Consider the following 16,938-nt stretch of genomic DNA (forward strand, 5'->3'; position numbering starts at 1 on the left):
AGCGCGGACTCCGCTTCCCAGAGTCATGCGGCCGCCCGGCGCGGGTGACGCTTCGCTCTCCGATTGGCCGCTGTTCCGGGGGGGTGGGGCGTGCGCACGCGGTAGCAGCCGTCCTGTTGCGACAGAAGGAAAGCGCGGACCAGCCGGTGCGGGCCGGGCGGGCGGTGCGGGCTGGGCCTGGCGGCGCGGCGAGGCGAGGCAGGAGGAGGAGGAGGAGTGGCGGCGGCGGCGGCGGCGGCCGCGGCCGCGGCCGCGGCCGGACTGTGTTGGGGAGCGCGGCGCGGGCAGCCTAGCGGGCGGGCGTGCAGCCTTCGGCCGGGCCCGGCGGCGCCGCGTGCTCCGGGCCGGGGCAGGCGGCGCGCGGGGCTGCCGAGGCGGGGAACTGGGGCGGGGCGACCTGGTGCGGGCCGGATCGGCGCGGCCTAACGGCGCCTGTCGCACCTCCGCTGCAGCCCCTCCGCCGCGCCATGCCCTCGGACCTGGCCAAGAAGAAGGCGGCCAAGAAGAAGGAGGCGGCCAAGGCCCGGCAGCGGCCGCGCCGGGCCCCGGAGGAGAACGGCGATGCCGGGACGGAGCCGCAGGAGGTCCGGCCCCCGGAGGCCAACGGAACGTCGCTGCCAGGTGAGAGGCAGACCCGCAGTAATGCCAGTCCCCCTATGCCGGCGGGTGCCTGGCTTGTGTCCGTGCACCCCGCGGGGGACGGCGCTGACGGCGCCCTGGCGCACCTGACAGGGTGCCCTCGGTGGGGGTCAGCCTGGTGGCCCCATGTGTTTCAGTGCAGGGAGTGTCCAGCCGGGGCCTGTTCGTGGACAGGACTGGACACATTAGGTTGTGCCCATGGCTTAGTAAGCTGGGACATTTGTTCCTCTTCAAATGAAATACCTCACGGGCATGGGCTTGTGCTGAACTGGGCCAGCTGCAGTGTCTACCATTAGAGCCACTCTTCTCTCTTTTGAGCCAGCAGGACACCTACAGCAATTTGTAGTGGCTCTCCATAAACTGTGCAGGAGAAGGATTCCCTAGGCCCTCTCTTGAGGCTTGCAGGGTGAAGACAGAGGGTGCTGATGGTGTCTTTTCCCTCTCAAACAGATACTGTCCTGATCTTCTGGTATTTGATGCCCGGACCTGGGTTTTTTTTTTGGTTTGGTTTGTTTTTTTTCCTGCTGTGGGAACCACTGTAGTGTCTGAATTCTTACTGTTCTTACTGATATTTCTATGAATCTCTGTTCATCTGTTTCTCTGGGATATATCTGGTTTGCAGAAACTAAGAGCCTGGCTATCTTAATGAAAGATACTTTGTCAACAAAGAGCTGTTGACCTTCCTAAAGGAAATAGGCAAGGTAAAGCTTACAGAGAGAGAGTTTATTTTCTGTCCTTACTTTGGCTAAAGTTACCTGGTAACCCGCAGGCTGTTGGGCACACAAGTTTTTCTCGAGCTCAGCCCACAGTGCATTGATTTAAGAGGCACTCTGCATGTGGCACAGAGACCCAGGGCAGCCAAAGGCCCGGGGGTCAGGAGGGTAAGGCAAAGGGGCTGGTCTCCCAAGGACCCCGCTCTTTGCCAGCACCCCTCTGGTCCCCAGGCACACTCCTGAGCCCTAGTGCTGGCAGCACCTGTGCCTGGTGGCAGGCCTGGTGGGCTTGGACCACAGGCGAGGCCCTGCCAATGCCTGAACACAACTTTGGCCTGGTCACCACAGCCTGGCAGCTGGCGTGGGCAGCTCGGGTGTCCCATGGTGGGGCCAGGCCCTGGGCTCTCAGCATTCCCCACCAGGTCTCCTCTGGGACCGGGCTGTTCTGGGTGGGAGCGCTCCGCCTGCAGCTGCAAGCAGCATTGCTGAAGGGTCATGCAGGCAGGGCAGGTGCCAGTGGCTCAGGTTGCTGAAGAGCAGAGGTGGTGAGCAGGTGCTGGGAGTCAAGGGGTGGTTGGTAAACCAGTGCAAACATCAGAGGGCAGGTCATGTGGGTTGGTACATGCATATTTCTTACTGGCAGTTCACGTGAAATAATTGCACGTCAAGGATAAAACTGCCTTGCCCCTCTTTTCACTCATCTGGTTTGCTTGTTTATGTAACCGGTCTACTTGCACTGCCCATGCTTTCAAAGGGGGTCCTGTGTCAGTGCTGTTGACATTTTTTGCTCCTTCTTGGCTAAGGCATATGTGCCTTGGTGATAATAGTGATTTTGTCGAGTGAGTGATCTTGCCAGGAGTGATAGATGTTGACAGCCAGGGTGCTATCCCTTAGTGGCCTGAACATGAACAGTCTGAACACCAGGTCTCTGGTCTGAGCAGCTGGAGTATTGCTGAGATCCTCAGTGCCATTTTCTTCTTCAAATGGCAGTGTCTCACCAAGGAGTGAAAATTTGACTGTAACTCAGGGCTGCAACAGAAGATCAGCATGACAGGAAAGATTTGCTTGTACTGTAGGAGGAAAGGAAGAGGGGGGCATGCATACGGACATATTAGCTTATCAAAAAATTGGTAGGGCCTATTCCAATGCTGCTGCTTCTTTCCTCCTCTCAGCTTTCCCTTCATTTATTTTCTAGCCAAGTTCTCTTTTGGCCAGCCCTTTCCTTAAGCTTGCAAGCAATATTTCGTAAGTTCTCTTCCCATCCCAGCCCTTCCTGCAGTGAAGGTTAGTCCCATCATACTTGGATAACGGGCTGGCTGTTCTGGCTGCTCACTTAGTTCTAATGGTCAGATTTTATTTAGAGAGCAGAGAGAAGTTCCTCTTAGACCATATATATCTGTCTGCTAAGCTGAAAAGCTGAGTGTCATTGCATCTGGGCCCCCTCAACGTTTCTGTAGAAATGGGGACATGGGAATTGTTTTTTGTGGTCCTGGGCCTTGGTACAGGGGCTTATAGCTTCCCTTGTGTTTGTAAATCAGTAACACTTCTGGTCTGTCTCTGCATATAGAGGTGGATGCTCTTACAAAGGAGCTGGAGGACTTTGAATTAAAGAAAGCTGCTGCCCGTGCTGTGACAGGAGTGCTGGCCTCCCATCCCAACAGCACTGATGTGCACATCATTAACCTCTCACTGACCTTCCATGGCCAGGAGCTGCTGAGTGATACAAAACTCGAGCTGAACTCCGGGAGACGCTACGGCCTGATTGGACTCAATGGGATTGGTAAGCTGTGGGGCACAGTGATGTGGGCTTCTTGGAGCTCGGTGAAGATTCTGTGCTGCTGAGAAGCTGGACAGATGCAGGTGGTAAATGCTGGAAACCAGAAAGAAGGCTGTTAGACAGACATGGCTGGGACACAGCAGTTTCTGTTCTCCCATCTCCCCACCCAGGAAGAAGAATTGCTAGGATTGCTGGTAGAAGTATGAGGTTGCATTCTGGCTTTGGACTGTGCATTTGAACTTGTTTCTGTGGAGAGTTGGGCGAGATGTCTGGGATTTGTGAATCTGTCTGATTCCTGTTTACAGGATTTGTTTAGCAGTGTCAATAAATCCAATGCTGATGCTATTGGTCAAAGAACTTGCACGGTATGGAGGAGTAGGGAGTGTGTGGTTTGGCCTGAATGGGAAAACAACTGTACAATCCCTGGAGAAGGCGACGGTCTACATGGAGAGATGCAGAATATGGGTGTAATTGAAGAAGAGCATCAGAGTTAAACCAGACCATCTGGTTTAACTTTCAGGAAAACACTTAGGTTCTCTAGTGATGAGTGCATTACTTTCCTCTATGTTAGAAGTCTGTAGAGTCTGGGGTCCTGGTAACAGATGTCAGACCTGGTTAGACAGCAGGAAGTATGCAGCAGAGATAAAGTTCCCTAAATCCGGGCAAGGGCTGAACTGCAGTAGTTTCCAGAGAGCTGCTTCATGTCACAATCCTGTCCTTGGGGTGGTGAGCCTTAGCTGGGAAGGCAGCCTGTTGCAGTGAGGCAGTAGGCTCTGCTGTGTCTAATTCTTCTGTCCTCTTGGGCAAGAAATTCCCAAGGATTTTCTGGGGTTGGAAAGGGAGGGAATCAATGGGATCTGACTGCATCTTGTCCATTTCTCTGTGACATTGTATCTCACTGAATCCAACAATTAATTGTGGAGTGTCTGTCTGCACACAGGGAAATCCATGCTTTTGTCAGCTATTGGGAAACGAGAAGTGCCCATCCCAGAACATATTGACATCTATCACCTGACCCGAGAGATGCCTCCCAGTGACAAGACCCCTCTACAGTGTGTGATGGAGGTGGATACAGAGAGGGCCATGTTAGAACGAGAGGCAGAACGTCTGGCTCATGAAGATGGTAAAGCTTCTCAGAGTCCCTGTGGACAAGGGACATTTCCTCCATTTCCCTACCCACCAAAGAAAAGGTCTTATTTGGGTTCCTTGGCAGAGTTTTTACATGTTGCGGTACCTATTTCCCCCAGCTACCCTGTACTAGTTGAAAAGTCCTGTGGGATTACACTTCTTTGGATGAAATTATTCCATGCAGCTTTTTAAGAAGTGTCTCAGGCTTGGGAATGGAGGGGGCTGAATAGTGGTAAAGCAGATGGACTATGAGCTTTCCCAGCTGTACAGAGGTGCAGCTGAGAGCCCTTTATTGGTGGAAGTGCTGACAGGCAGGCTCTCTTTCAGCGGAGTGTGAGAAACTCTTGGAGTTATATGAACGTCTGGAGGAGCTGGATGCTGACAAGGCAGAAGCACGGGCCTCACGTATCCTTCACGGCTTGGGGTTCACACCAGCCATGCAGAGGAAGAAGCTGAAGGACTTTAGTGGTGGCTGGCGAATGAGGGTGGCTCTTGCTAGGTGAGTGGTGTACTGCCTGCTGCCTCCTGGGAGCATGCCTCTCTGCTCCTGACTCTGCAGAGCCACATACACAGTTCTAAGAACTCAGAGTGGAGCTGAGAGGCTTTGGGTTACCTGCATTTACCCTATGCTGTCATCTCCCCTCTCTTTTCAGAGCCCTCTTCATTCGGCCTTTCATGCTGCTGCTAGATGAGCCCACAAACCACCTTGACCTGGATGCCTGTGTGTGGTTGGAGGAAGAGCTGAAAACGTAAGCATGAAGGAGTTTGCTGCTTCTATGGGTTGTGCTTTTCTGTTGGAACATCTTGTCAGCACGTGAGCAAGTGCTACAGGAATAACTGTCTATAGTTTTTGTGGCTACATAACTATATTGCAGTACCAGTGACACCTTTTTGTGCTTGCTGCTACATGTGTCTATGGAAGGGTTCTTGATGCAAGGGTAATGAATTCAAGACAAGACCCTGTCTCTCCCTTACTTAAGAAATGAGAAACGCTGGTTTGTACTCCCTGGTTAAAGCTATTTCCTTGAAAGCCAGGAGCAGCCCTGGCAGCCTGTGTACCATCACCATGTGCTGTGCCAGTAGTGTGAGCTTTCCAGACCTGGCTTCCAGCTCATCTTTCTGCACATTGTTCCTCTGTTTTCACAGAACTGTAGTATCTGAGTGTGTCAGTTTCATCTTGTTCTAGTATGTAGGGTGATTGTTTTTTCATAAACAAAGGTAAAATGTTAAGGCTTAAGGCAAAAAGCTTAGGAATAGTTATAAAGCTTAGGTTATCTGGGTTGTGCATTAAAAGGATTGTATTGTGAGAAGGGCTTTTCATTTGCAGAGGTTTTTCCATCAGCTTTATCAGTTGAACCTTTTGCATGCTTGCTTTAGAAGTCAGATGTTTTAGGAAAGTAATTTGAACCTCTCTCTTTTTGGGAGGCTTTAACCAGTCATTTTACAGATTTGGAGCAGGGCCAGGCATAGTGTACCTAACAGATGGTAGTCTGTACCAAGGTGAAAGTAAGCAGCAAAAGTTGAAACTTCTAAGAAGGGTGATGCCAGTGGAGTCAGTTGCATCAGTAGCACTAGTTATCTACCACACGGGTAGCCAGCTCTTGACTCTTTGTGAAGATGGGTGAAGACTGTCTTATGGTGAAGGGTGTTTTAACACAATGAAAGGTGTTTGCAGTATTTGTTTACTGCAGCTGGTTGTAGCTGCTTTACTCCAAATTTCCCAAAGCTTCTCCAAGGCTGCTATCTTTTTGTTCTTAATCTGATTGTAGGCAAGAGAGATCTGGTGCATGTAAATCTTTTCCTAGCTTAGTCTCTAAAACTTATGTGGTGCCACAGGTTCAAGCGGATTCTTGTGCTGATATCCCACTCCCAGGACTTCTTGAATGGTGTCTGCACCAACATAATCCACATGCATAACCGCAAACTGAAGTACTACACGGTGAGTAAATGGTGCCCCGCACAACCGGCAAAACCAGAGGAGCTGTTTTCTGGGCATGTCTGATGTTCTATGGTCTCTTTCTAGGGAAATTATGATCAGTATGTAAAGACTCGCTTGGAACTAGAAGAAAATCAAATGAAGCGATTCCACTGGGAGCAAGATCAGATTGCCCATATGAAGGTATCTACCTAGCTGCGTGAACATCTTTCTGCCCGTGCAGGTGGGCATCCCTGCACCTCCTCAACCTTGTTATTGTGGCTTTTGGCTAACTGTGTTTCATTGCAGAATTACATTGCACGATTTGGTCATGGTAGTGCAAAGCTGGCCAGGCAAGCTCAGAGTAAGGAGAAGACCCTTCAAAAAATGATGGCTTCTGGCTTGACAGAGAGAGTTGTGAATGATAAGGTAGGATCAGACGTGGGATTGCATCTAGAGATCAGTATTGGAAACATGGGCTAGATAAGTAGAATGATCCTTAGCTGACAGCAGAAATGGCTGACACAGCTTGGAGTAAGAATGGTATACCCTTCCTGATGCCAAGGATGACTGAACTGAAGATAGTGTAGTGCTGAAGAGTGGAAAGAGGAGTAATTTTCTAGGGGAAAGAAGGGGATTTGTCATATCAATAAGGCTATTTTGCAGACACAGAAATCAAATGAATGTCTAAGGGTTGGAGAAGATGGGGGAGGATGCTTAGAGCAACTCCTACTTGTTTGAAGAGTATAAGCCCACATTTGCTTCAAGGGAAAAGAAATAGGGACTCATTAGCCAGTAGATGAGCTTGCAAGCAACTAATCAGAATAAATCTGTGTTGAGTTGCTAGAGTGGCTCATAAAAAGTTGCAGTCTGGTGCCTTGGTCTACAGGTGATGTTTGTAGTGAGGCATGGTTATACCAGAATAACTGGGTTGTCTTGTGCTCCAGGGTATCTAACAAGTGGCTATTCTGTGTTAACAGACTTTGTCGTTCTATTTCCCGCCCTGTGGGAAAATCCCCCCTCCTGTCATCATGGTGCAGAATGTCAGCTTCAAATACACCAAGGATGGGGTGAGTATGGGGAGTGTGTATGTTTTGTATGGAGATTACTTGTATCCCTGCCTTGTTTTGGAGGGAGCCTTGGCTTTTGGCTAAGCTTTCTGATCAGGCTGCAGCATATGACTAGTGGATCAAACTTCTTAACAGTGTTAATGCTGAGTCTGCTGAGGACAGAGCATTACAGGTGCAGCATGGAGGTTCTGGGTAGTAGTGGAAATGCGTAATATATGTCGTGATTTTTGTGGTTTGCAGCCATGGATCTATAATAACCTGGAGTTTGGAATTGACCTGGATACCCGTGTAGCTCTTGTTGGACCCAATGGAGCCGGAAAGTCAACACTGCTGAAACTGCTCACAGGAGAGGTATGCTCCCTACATTGTCTACCTTGTTCTGAACCTTTATTTTTGGGGTAGTCTTCAATGAAGCTGCACTTATTTGCCAGAGCACCCCAATCAGGCCTTGGAAATCCTAAGGTCTTGCTGCAATGTAGGGCTTTTTCTCTCATATTATCTGTGCTAGAGCAGAGATGGCTGGATTCTGTATTTCTGCCATACAGCAAAAGGAGGGATTTTCCTGGTGAAATGCTTTTATCTTCCCTTTCTAGCTGCTGCCCACAGATGGGATGATTCGCAAGCACTCGCATGTGAAGATCGGTAGATACCACCAGGTACTCCCTACAGCAGCCACCAGGACGTGCAATGCTGAGGAAAAAGCTGTCAGGAATGAGGAATCTTGCCCCTCTATTTCTGCTTCTAAGGCCCCTCCCACTGCTGCCTTCTGTGCCTGGAGATGGGGGAAGGAACTGTTCTGTTGGCTGAATGGGCTCTAGCAAATGTTCTTACCCTGAAAAGAGGCTTGCTGTGGTCCTTTCTGTTCAGCCTCTCACCTTTTATGAGGTGAGATGGTTGCCTTACGCTTGGTGGTGGACAAGCCTGCTATTCTGAAGCAATACTCCTGCTCCTGAAATGGAGACTCCTTCCATAATAGTTCAGCACAGTGGCTATACTGTGAGTGGGGTTATTTGCTCTTGTGTTCTGCTGCTCAGCTGGTACCAGAGGGGTTTAAGGGGGGAAGTACTTTTGGCCATGAAGTGGGTGGCCTGCACAGCCTGAAGCTGACTTTTCTTCTCTGTCAGCACTTGCAAGAGCAGTTGGACTTAGACCTCTCACCCCTGGAGTACATGCTGAAATGCTACCCAGAGATCAAGGAGAAGGAGGAGATGAGAAAAATCATTGGCAGATATGGTCTGACAGGGAAGCAGCAGGTGAGTATGAGCTGTTGAGGTTTGCTTTTTGCTCATTAGGGAAGTAGAGCTGCTGCATTTTCTGTTGCTCTACTGATGTCTGACAGCGTGATGCAGTATGCAGCATGGCACACCACAGCATCAAAATGCTTTTTCCATCTCTGCCTTTGAAATTGGAGAAAAAAAATAACTCATGGCTTATAGGAACTTTCTTTGCACTGCAGCAATATGTGGGTTGGAATGGGTGACCTCCTCAGAATCTGGGTGAGGAGAAGACAAGTTGTGGCATAGTGCTAGACTTGAGCATATTTCAATTGTAACTTGAAGTAGTTTGCTTATCTCCTATTTCTGAGATGAATACCAAGCAGAAATGCTAGAACACATTCACAACCGGGAGTGGGGACCACTTGGCTCAAACAAGAGGGTAGGATCACCAGTGGTGCTCTAAGTCTAAACATGACATGCTCCTGTACGTCATACGTCACACGTATGACAGGAGTTGTCCTCATCACTGCAGTTCAACGTTGATTTTTTACATTGTTCTTCCCCATTTGTCACTCCAGAAGTTGAGGGTAGTTTTATGGTTGTGTCAGAATGCAATGAACACTAGTCAGACCTCAAATATCCTTTGGAACCTTTAACACAAGCTGGGTCTTGCTATGGACTCTCCTTCTTCAGAAGCCCCTGGAATTCCCTTGTTCTGCTGGTGAGAGAAGCTTAGTCTAGGTATAAGACTGACTAAACTTTGTCCTCTTGTGTTGTGTAGCTGCTGGAAACACAGTGTGAGATCTGAGTATTTTGTGGTCAGGGTGGCAGTCTGTAAGTTTCTCTGCAGAGCTGCAGACAGTGTCTGTGTTTGTCAGGTGAGCCCCATTAGGAACCTCTCTGATGGGCAGAAGTGCCGTGTGTGCTTTGCGTGGCTGGCCTGGCAGAATCCTCACATGCTTTTCCTGGATGAGCCCACCAACCACTTGGACATAGAAACAATAGATGCTTTGGCAGATGCTATCAATGAATTTGAAGGAGGAATGATGCTCGTCAGCCATGACTTCAGACTCATCCAACAGGTAAGAAAAATAGTGAATTTTGTGAGAGCACCTTTCTAACACTTTAAGTAATTAAAACAAGGTGTTTTCAACTGACTGGCTCTTACTCATCCCAAAAAGATGTGAGAGTGAAAAAAATCACTGGACATGATTCCTTTGCCATGTTCAGTGAAACAATTACTGAGCTAGCCTAGGAAAACATTAGGTACTTGAAAGAAAAAAAAAAAACCAAAACCCTAGAAGTGAAGAATAAGTTAAATGGAAATCATGACACACTGTGGAGGCCTTGACTAGATTTTTTTTAAATGATACTGGAGTAGTTCTAGCACAGTTTTTTATGACTCAGTCTGCACAGGCAAAGGAAATCGCACCACGTACACACAAATGCCAAGTGCTGATTTATCAGCTATTAGGCTTTGTCTGCAAGTTCAGGTATAATTTTATTTTTCAGCACATTATATCCAAGTAGTTCAGGTCAAGAACTACTTTCTTCAATTCCCAATTTAGCAGAAAAGGCTTTCCTTCTTAGTCAAACAGACTTCTTTTCTTACTTCTTTTTTCTTACAAAAAAATAAATGATGAGGGTCAAGGATTTTTAGTTCTAAAATCTTGTATAAATTATGCAGAAAACACCAGATAAGATATTTCACTGCAGATATTTTTCTTTGGTAGTTGAAGTGTGAAAAGTTATTAAACTCTTTTCTTACCAAACTTCAGAGAGTAGATTTTAGTTAATTTTGTAATTTTGGTAAAATTATAAAATGCTGTACTGTAAACCTCTCCTCCTCCTTCTTGTGTGCTTGCTTTCAGGTTGCACAGGAGATCTGGGTCTGTGAGAAGCAGACAATCACAAAGTGGCAAGGCGACATCCTTGCCTACAAGGAACATCTCAAGTCAAAGCTGGTGGATGAGGATCCACAGCTCACCAAAAAGACCCACAATGTGTGAGCTCTAGAGCAGTCGGTCAGATGCTCTCTATGGAGACTGACAGTGGCCAATGTGACTCGCCCATCTGCCAACTGGAATGGGACTCTGCTGCTATCTCTGTGGCTGTATTCTAGGATTGCTGCAATACTGCTTCCCCTTGACTTGCCTTGCACCTCTGTATCTGGACAGATCTCTTCTCTCCTGATCTGGCTACGTTTGGGCAACCATTTCCGTATTTACATGATGTCCCATCTGAGCCAGGCCTTGGAATCTAATGGTCTGGGGTCATGGCAGTGGCAGTTAGGGTGTCTGAGCTGCAGTGATACAGAAGTGGAGACCCCAGCCCAGCTTCTCCCGCCTCTTCCTTCCCAATTTCTGCTTCAGTTTAGATACTTCACTTCAAACTCCTCTGGCCTTGGTTTGTTTTTAACTATTATTTAACAGTGTAATAAACAGATCTGAGAATCCATCAGTCAATAAAGAGGGAAGAACAGTCTTGTCTTGTTTTGTGAGCTGTAGTAGTTATTGGGGCATGCTGGGGCAAATCAGCTAGTGCTGAGCTTTGAGTAAGGATGCAGAGCCCTTTCTTCTGGGGTGAAGGTTCAGTTCTTCAGTACTACCAAAGTTATCACCAGAACTTGTAGGATGCATGAAATGGTGAGTACTGAGCTGTGGAGGTACAGAGCAGTGAATAGGATCCTCACACCTGGGAAACCCGCTAATCCAGAGTGAACACTGGGTTTTCCAGTTAGTGACAGAAGGGGGAGCAAGCCATGCATGCTTTTTTTGTTGTTGACAGATACAACTTGAAAGGGTTCTGAAGACTGGAAGTTAGAGACAGAATATAGATCTATAAAATACCAGTGTGCATTCTCTACAACAGAGTGGCTTAGGTGTATGCTTTTTCCTTCACCTTGAATCTTATGGGTCTAATAATGAGACTCTAATTTAGGATTTTTGGATTACAAATTAGTTATTTGTTCCTTGCAGGTTTAACTAAACAAGACTAATCAACTAAAGTTATTTTAACATTTATTTTTGTTCTTAATAACAAATTTTTAGAGAAGTTTGTGTTTAAACCTCACCCTGTTCCACAGAAGCTTGAATAAAATATATTTTTCATGTATTTTTAAAAGAAAAGGTACTAAGGAAAAAGGTAGCAAATCAAACTAAATAGCTTCTTATGATCATGAATTACCATTTTAATTACTCTGACACATGAGAATGGCTGCACTGGTCATGTGAAAGGTTCACGTAGCCCAGTAACCGGTTCCATTAGCACATGTTGACAGGCAAATTGAAGAATAGGACAAATATGTAGTAGCTGTACTCTCTTGGAGTACTTTCTCAGATGCTGACTGTGGCTCTGACTTTTTGAGTAGAGTATTTCCTTGTTTTTTTCTAAAGGGACCATCCAAGTTGTGACTGCTGCTATAGAAGCACTACGTATCATCCATAGGACAAATGTCACAATGGGAGCTGCTTCCAGTAGATAGTGCAGAAAATTCAGCTTTTTCAGTGGTTTTAGCAATGATCTGAGAGAAAAAAAAAAATAATGCAGATTAGTATAAATGCTGTTCAAGTTAGTTCTGCAGAAAAGTCCAGATTGCATTGAAAGTCAAATGACTCTCACAGAAGTTTACAGACAGTGATGGACTAAAAGCAACCCACAGATAAGTAATTAGTGTAAAGGCTGATTGGTGTCACAGGAGTTGAAACAAGAATAGATGAATGCATGTCTTTGTTTGTTCTGCTCTCTAGGTTTTAAAAAGATGTTAGTAGCTATGAGAATGGTGAGGTCAAGGAGTCCTGCCTGAGGCTAGAGCTGTTCATTCTGCTCTTCCTTAGTCTTAGCAAAGATTTGGCAATAACTCTTACCACTACATTTCAGATCTGTGTAGTTGAGAGCCATGGTGGCAATAACAAATGCAGGATATAATCTTACACTGAGTTCTTTGGGAATGGTAAATCCTGAGAAGGGCATGGGAACACTGGGATGACAGCCAGCATGATGGACAGTAGTTGGAGAATTCTTGTAGCTGATGTAGCAGAGGAGAGCTGTGTTAGCTGTCTGCTGCTGCGAAATGAGAAGAACTTCTCAGTTGCAGACAGATCTCTGATTTAGCAAACAAGGACCACAGGTACATGTTCAAAGCAAAAGTAGCTGTAACTGCACTAGAGGTCACAGTTAGTAGGCCAGGACTTGTAAAATGAAATATATATACATGCTTTATCAGTCTGGTATTTCAGCCTTGATTTAAACCTGTTCCGTGGTGACAGTTTGTTAGACTGCACTGAAGCAGTGGTGGCAGGCGTATGTCCTGGAGTACTGATTTCTGTGAGAGAGACAGCCACTAGCTGGGGCAGTGGCATTTTGAACTGTTTCAGCTAGGGCTTTTCTGGTCGTGCACAAAAGCAAAACTATATCTAGATAAATTATGATAATTGCTCCTTAGTTGCTAGGATGGTCATTTCTGTGAAAGAAGTGGCCTAGAACCTCTATACCATTACTCTCGCTTGTAGTCTAAAAGTGAGGTTGGCTCTAACACAGCTACAGCCAGAAGTGGCAGATATTACATCAAGTGCAGGGTTGTGGGATTCCCTTGTCTTTGTGTTGTGAGTCAATCCATACACTACAAAAATAGCACAAAGATGAGTCAAGCCCAGCACACTGGTTCTAGAATGGACAGCCTCTAGCACATGCAATCTACGGAAGCAGATGGTAATTCCCCAAATCTGGGAGTTCACGTTTCACTATACTGCTCAGTGGATGAGCCTCTGCCCTTGCTATATAATGGCTCCCTGTGCTTAATGCTGAGTGATCAGTCACTGCTCCTTGTCCACCAAAGGGCTTCCTTCTAACTAAACATTTTGTCAGAAAAACAAGCTCTGTGTGTATAACCACCAGTGCCAGACACAGTTGCAGCTGTGGAGAGGTACAATGGCTAACAGCTCCTTTAGCATGAGAGCGCCTTTGTGTGCTATGACCGGTGGAAAAGGTAAAACAGTTCCAGTCACAGTGAACAGTCTCGCCCTACACAAAGATCTCAGCTATTTACAGCTCTGTAAATTGGCAGGTGGGTGGAATGAACATCAGAGGGGTAAGCCCTGTGCTGTTCCTTATCGATGCATGGCCTCTTATGAAACAGAAGTGGTGATGTTGCCTGTATGAGTCATCCACTGACATCTCTTGATGTTCGATATCACAGAATATGCCACTCCCATTCCCAGAAGGATCCCACTACCCCATATCTCCAATGCCCAAGCCCGTTCCCCTTCACAAATATGCTGACATGACCATTCCAGCCTGTCCCACCTGATTGCTAATGTTTCAGTTCTCGGATGCAAGAAGCCCTTCTGTGATACTTAGACCCCATTTGTCACTGTGATGTTTATTTACACTAGGGGTGGGTGATCAGGTGCCTCGCCATGAGGACAGGCCTAGAATAAAACTGAATTCAGTGAAATGCTATTGTCTATCCAAGCACTGGCAGAGTGACTGATGAGTAGGTCTCCCAAACTCAGTCCTTGGAAGATGTGATTTGCTAAGGATATGCCTGTATAACATGTGCCCCTGCACAGGAGACAGTGTGCATGGCAGCACAGAGATACCAGCATCCTGTCCCCCAAAGGTACATATTAGTATTACCCTTTCATGAAATATCTGTTGTGGTGCCTACTGAGACAAAGGCTTCCTTTTCTATCTAAAGGACAGAAAACTTCTATTTTGTTCACTTCTCTACTGTGTTGCTGCACTTTTTTTTCCTGGCTTAGCTTAATTCCTGCATCATAATTATCATCACTAGTGTGATCACGGGTTTCCAAGAGAGATCAAATACATACTCAGGGTGTTAGCCCTCCCCTCCCACTGCCTCCCTTCTGTCCTTTGATGCCCTGTTGTGTGTAGCAGGCAGGACTCCCAAGAGCAGGCTAGCTGAGACAGTGGGAGGAATACTGGCAGTGGGATGTTTATAACGCTATCATTCAGTCACTAGACCAATGTTCCCTCCAGTTACTGAGTCTCCACTGACTGCATTATCTGTTCCATAGCACAGAAGTGGTTCTACCCATTTGATCCTGGAAGCAATACCTTGAGTACTGCGATTTACACCCTTCCACCAAAGCAGGAACCCTCCTTTCACCAAAACCCTGGATGGACTTGGGAATAGCTCTTCTCTGGCACTTCTGCCCCATGTGAATGAGATGTTCCTGCTCTTGCCCACCTCTTTGCCCATGTCACCCTCAAATTTTTTCTCAGGTCCAAAAGTTTAATTGAATCAGTTACTTCCAAGAGCCTCTCAGGCCAGCTGCCTTTCACTTAGTGCAAAGTGGAATCATCAGTCACAGATGTGTATTTGTCCCGCGCCTTGGGGGGTGCACCTGAGGTAGGTGAGGTACTGCTGCCTTTGCTATATAACCAGCCCCATGGCAGCTACTGGTTGCTCTGTTGGAGGCTGAGATGAGTGCAGAAGCTGGGAAGAAGCGTGGACATGCTCCTACCTCTGGGGACAGGAAGTCTAAGAGGAAGCCTAAGAGAAAGGAAACTTATTCAGTCTATATCTACAAAGTACTGAAGCAGGCGAGTAAATGTTTCTTTTCTGCTAGAAACTGCTTCATATGTAAAGTTAATTCTGACCACTGCATGTTAACCTTATAAAAAGAAAGGAAGGAAAATCTGCTTTTTAGTGAGATGGAAAAGGAGTGAGTGGGTACAGGAGAGCTGCAGCTGAGTCTCAAAAGTGTGTGTGTGTGTTCTTGAGGTAGGAGATGAGATGTATCTAGATCAGAAAGGGTTTCCTAGAGAGAATAAGCTCTCGTGCATGGCTCTGCCTAAAGAAACAATTGAGTAGAAGTCAACAGAGCAAGAACAGCTGCTGTTGGTCCTATGAGTAAGCATTAAAATCTTTCTGGTAATTTCTGTTGAGGAGATGAGAAAAAGAATTTCAAGAGGTGGCCATGAGTTGTCTAGGCCTCAGTTGCCTGCATGAGGCTGTAAGCAGGACTTGGAGCATGTGGGCATTTCCACCTCTTACAGGCTTGTTTTCCATGGGGGATTGTGCAGAGGCTCCTGCCAGCACAAGCCCAAAGTTACTATAGTATCATGGGGGCCTCTCTTCAGTCTAATGCAAGTGGCACACAACTCAAGACCCTCAGGGTGGCAACTGTGGGTCCCTTTGGGGTTAGGGTGCCCTGTCTGGGGTGGGAACGGCAGCCAAATTTTTCTGGGGGCACTGGGGCCCCCACTCCCTCCAGGGTGATGGGTGTGTGAGATAGTGCTTGATTACTGTCTTGCAGGTGCACCCAGACACTGGCATCTCCTCCAAGGCCATGAGCATCATGAACTCCTTTGTCAACGATATCTTTGAGCGGCTGGCCTCAGAGGCCTCACGCCTGGCCCAGTACAACCACCGCTCCACCATCACCAGCCGCGAGGTGCAGACAGCCGTGAGGCTCCTGCTGCCCGGCGAGCTGGCCAAGCACGCCGTCTCCGAGGGCACCAAGGCCGTCACCAAGTACACCAGCAGCAAGTGAACGGCCCGGGCCCCAATAAAATCCTGCTGCACTGACCGCGCCCCGTCTGTCATGGCGCCGCCGGGGGGGCGGGGGGCGCGGTTGCCCTGGCGTGCGCGGAAGCCGTGTTCAGCCGACCCGGGGTGGGGGTGCCGGCAGAGCACCAGCGCGGGGCAGAGAGGCCGTCTCCTGCCGCTGCGGGCGGGACGCGGGCCGGTGCCTGGCGGCGGGCCTGAGCGCTGAGCGGCTGCTCCTCGCAGCCGCGGCGGGGCCCGGGGCTGCTAGCGCGGAGCGCTGAGCCGGCGGCTGCGCGCCCTGTTCGTGAGCGCCCCGCCGGCCCTGCCGGGGCGCGCTCCTCAGCCGAGCGTCGGCCCCGCTCCGGTGGGGCCCGGCCTGGCGCGCTGGGACCTCTCCGCCCGCGGTGGCCGCCTCCAGCACGGCCCGGGACCCGGGGCGAGGTGACGGGTCGTCTCCGCCGCGGGCGGGCGCTCGGCTTCTGGGGCGAGGTCGCGCCAGGCCTCCGCGGGAGCGAGCGCCGCTCCCCGCTCTGCCTCTCGGCGGGGGGGCCGGTCAGCCCCCACGGCGAGCGGGGCCTGCGGCGGTGGCGCTCCGTGGGGAGCGGGTGCTGGTGGGGCCCGCGGAGCTAGGCCAGAGCTTTCAGCCGGGGCGGGAAGTGCGGAGAGGCTCGTGCTCCGATCCTGCCCGTCGCCCTCTCCCGCTGCTTACTCGGTACGGAGCGGCCGCTGCTTTCGCCAGCGTGGCTGCGGTCGGAGGGGGTGCCCTGGCCGCAGCTGCTGCTGCAGGCACAGGGAGAAGAATGGGAAATACAGCTCTCCTCGCGGGTGGTACGTCTCCAGTGGTCCAGCCTGGGTAAGGAGCGAGAGGAGATGGGAGCTCTCATCGGTGAGAGAGCACGAGCGTGCTAGTTCTTCAGGAATCGGTTGGGTGTATCCTAAGGGGGAAGTGTGCAAATTGCTAGT

The 16,938-nt window shown here is 48.8% G+C and overlaps 2 protein-coding genes across 2 annotated transcripts; both read left to right on the forward strand.

The window, feature by feature from the left end:
* Positions 1-109: 109 nt before the first annotated feature.
* Positions 110-10,940, forward strand: ABCF2 (ATP binding cassette subfamily F member 2). The gene is made up of 15 exons (XM_076363557.1): positions 110-146; positions 453-621; positions 2,920-3,132; positions 4,070-4,252; positions 4,585-4,756; positions 4,911-5,006; positions 6,094-6,196; positions 6,281-6,376; positions 6,482-6,601; positions 7,153-7,242; positions 7,483-7,593; positions 7,836-7,898; positions 8,367-8,495; positions 9,338-9,541; positions 10,331-10,940. Exons 2-15 carry the CDS (start codon positions 468-470, stop codon positions 10,466-10,468), a joined length of 1,872 nt encoding a protein of 623 aa, XP_076219672.1. The 5' UTR covers positions 110-146; positions 453-467; the 3' UTR covers positions 10,469-10,940.
* A 3,966-nt stretch (positions 10,941-14,906) lies between these two features.
* Positions 14,907-15,979, forward strand: H2BK1 (H2B.K variant histone 1). Its single transcript, XM_076363558.1, has 2 exons — positions 14,907-15,026; positions 15,743-15,979. The coding sequence occupies exons 1-2, from the start codon at positions 14,907-14,909 to the stop codon at positions 15,977-15,979; spliced, it is 357 nt and encodes a 118-aa protein (XP_076219673.1).
* The last annotated feature ends 959 nt before the right edge of the window (positions 15,980-16,938 follow it).

Source organism: Aptenodytes patagonicus, unplaced genomic scaffold (genome assembly GCF_965638725.1).
Source record: "Aptenodytes patagonicus unplaced genomic scaffold, bAptPat1.pri.cur scaffold_69, whole genome shotgun sequence".
In the NCBI taxonomy this organism is placed as follows: domain Eukaryota; kingdom Metazoa; phylum Chordata; class Aves; order Sphenisciformes; family Spheniscidae; genus Aptenodytes; species Aptenodytes patagonicus.

Excerpts from the sequence above, each read along its gene's own strand:
- ABCF2 (XM_076363557.1), top strand. The coding sequence starts at position 468 with ATGCCCTCGGACCTGGCCAAGAAGAAGGCGGCCAAGAAGAAGGAGGCG. Across the intron at positions 8,496-9,337 it reads GTCTGACAGGGAAGCAGCAG|GTGAGCCCCATTAGGAACCT; the intron begins GTGAGTATGAGC and ends TGTGTTTGTCAG. Across the intron at positions 9,542-10,330 it reads ACTTCAGACTCATCCAACAG|GTTGCACAGGAGATCTGGGT; the intron begins GTAAGAAAAATA and ends GCTTGCTTTCAG.
- H2BK1 (XM_076363558.1), top strand. The coding sequence starts at position 14,907 with ATGAGTGCAGAAGCTGGGAAGAAGCGTGGACATGCTCCTACCTCTGGG. Across the intron at positions 15,027-15,742 it reads TCTACAAAGTACTGAAGCAG|GTGCACCCAGACACTGGCAT; the intron begins GCGAGTAAATGT and ends ACTGTCTTGCAG.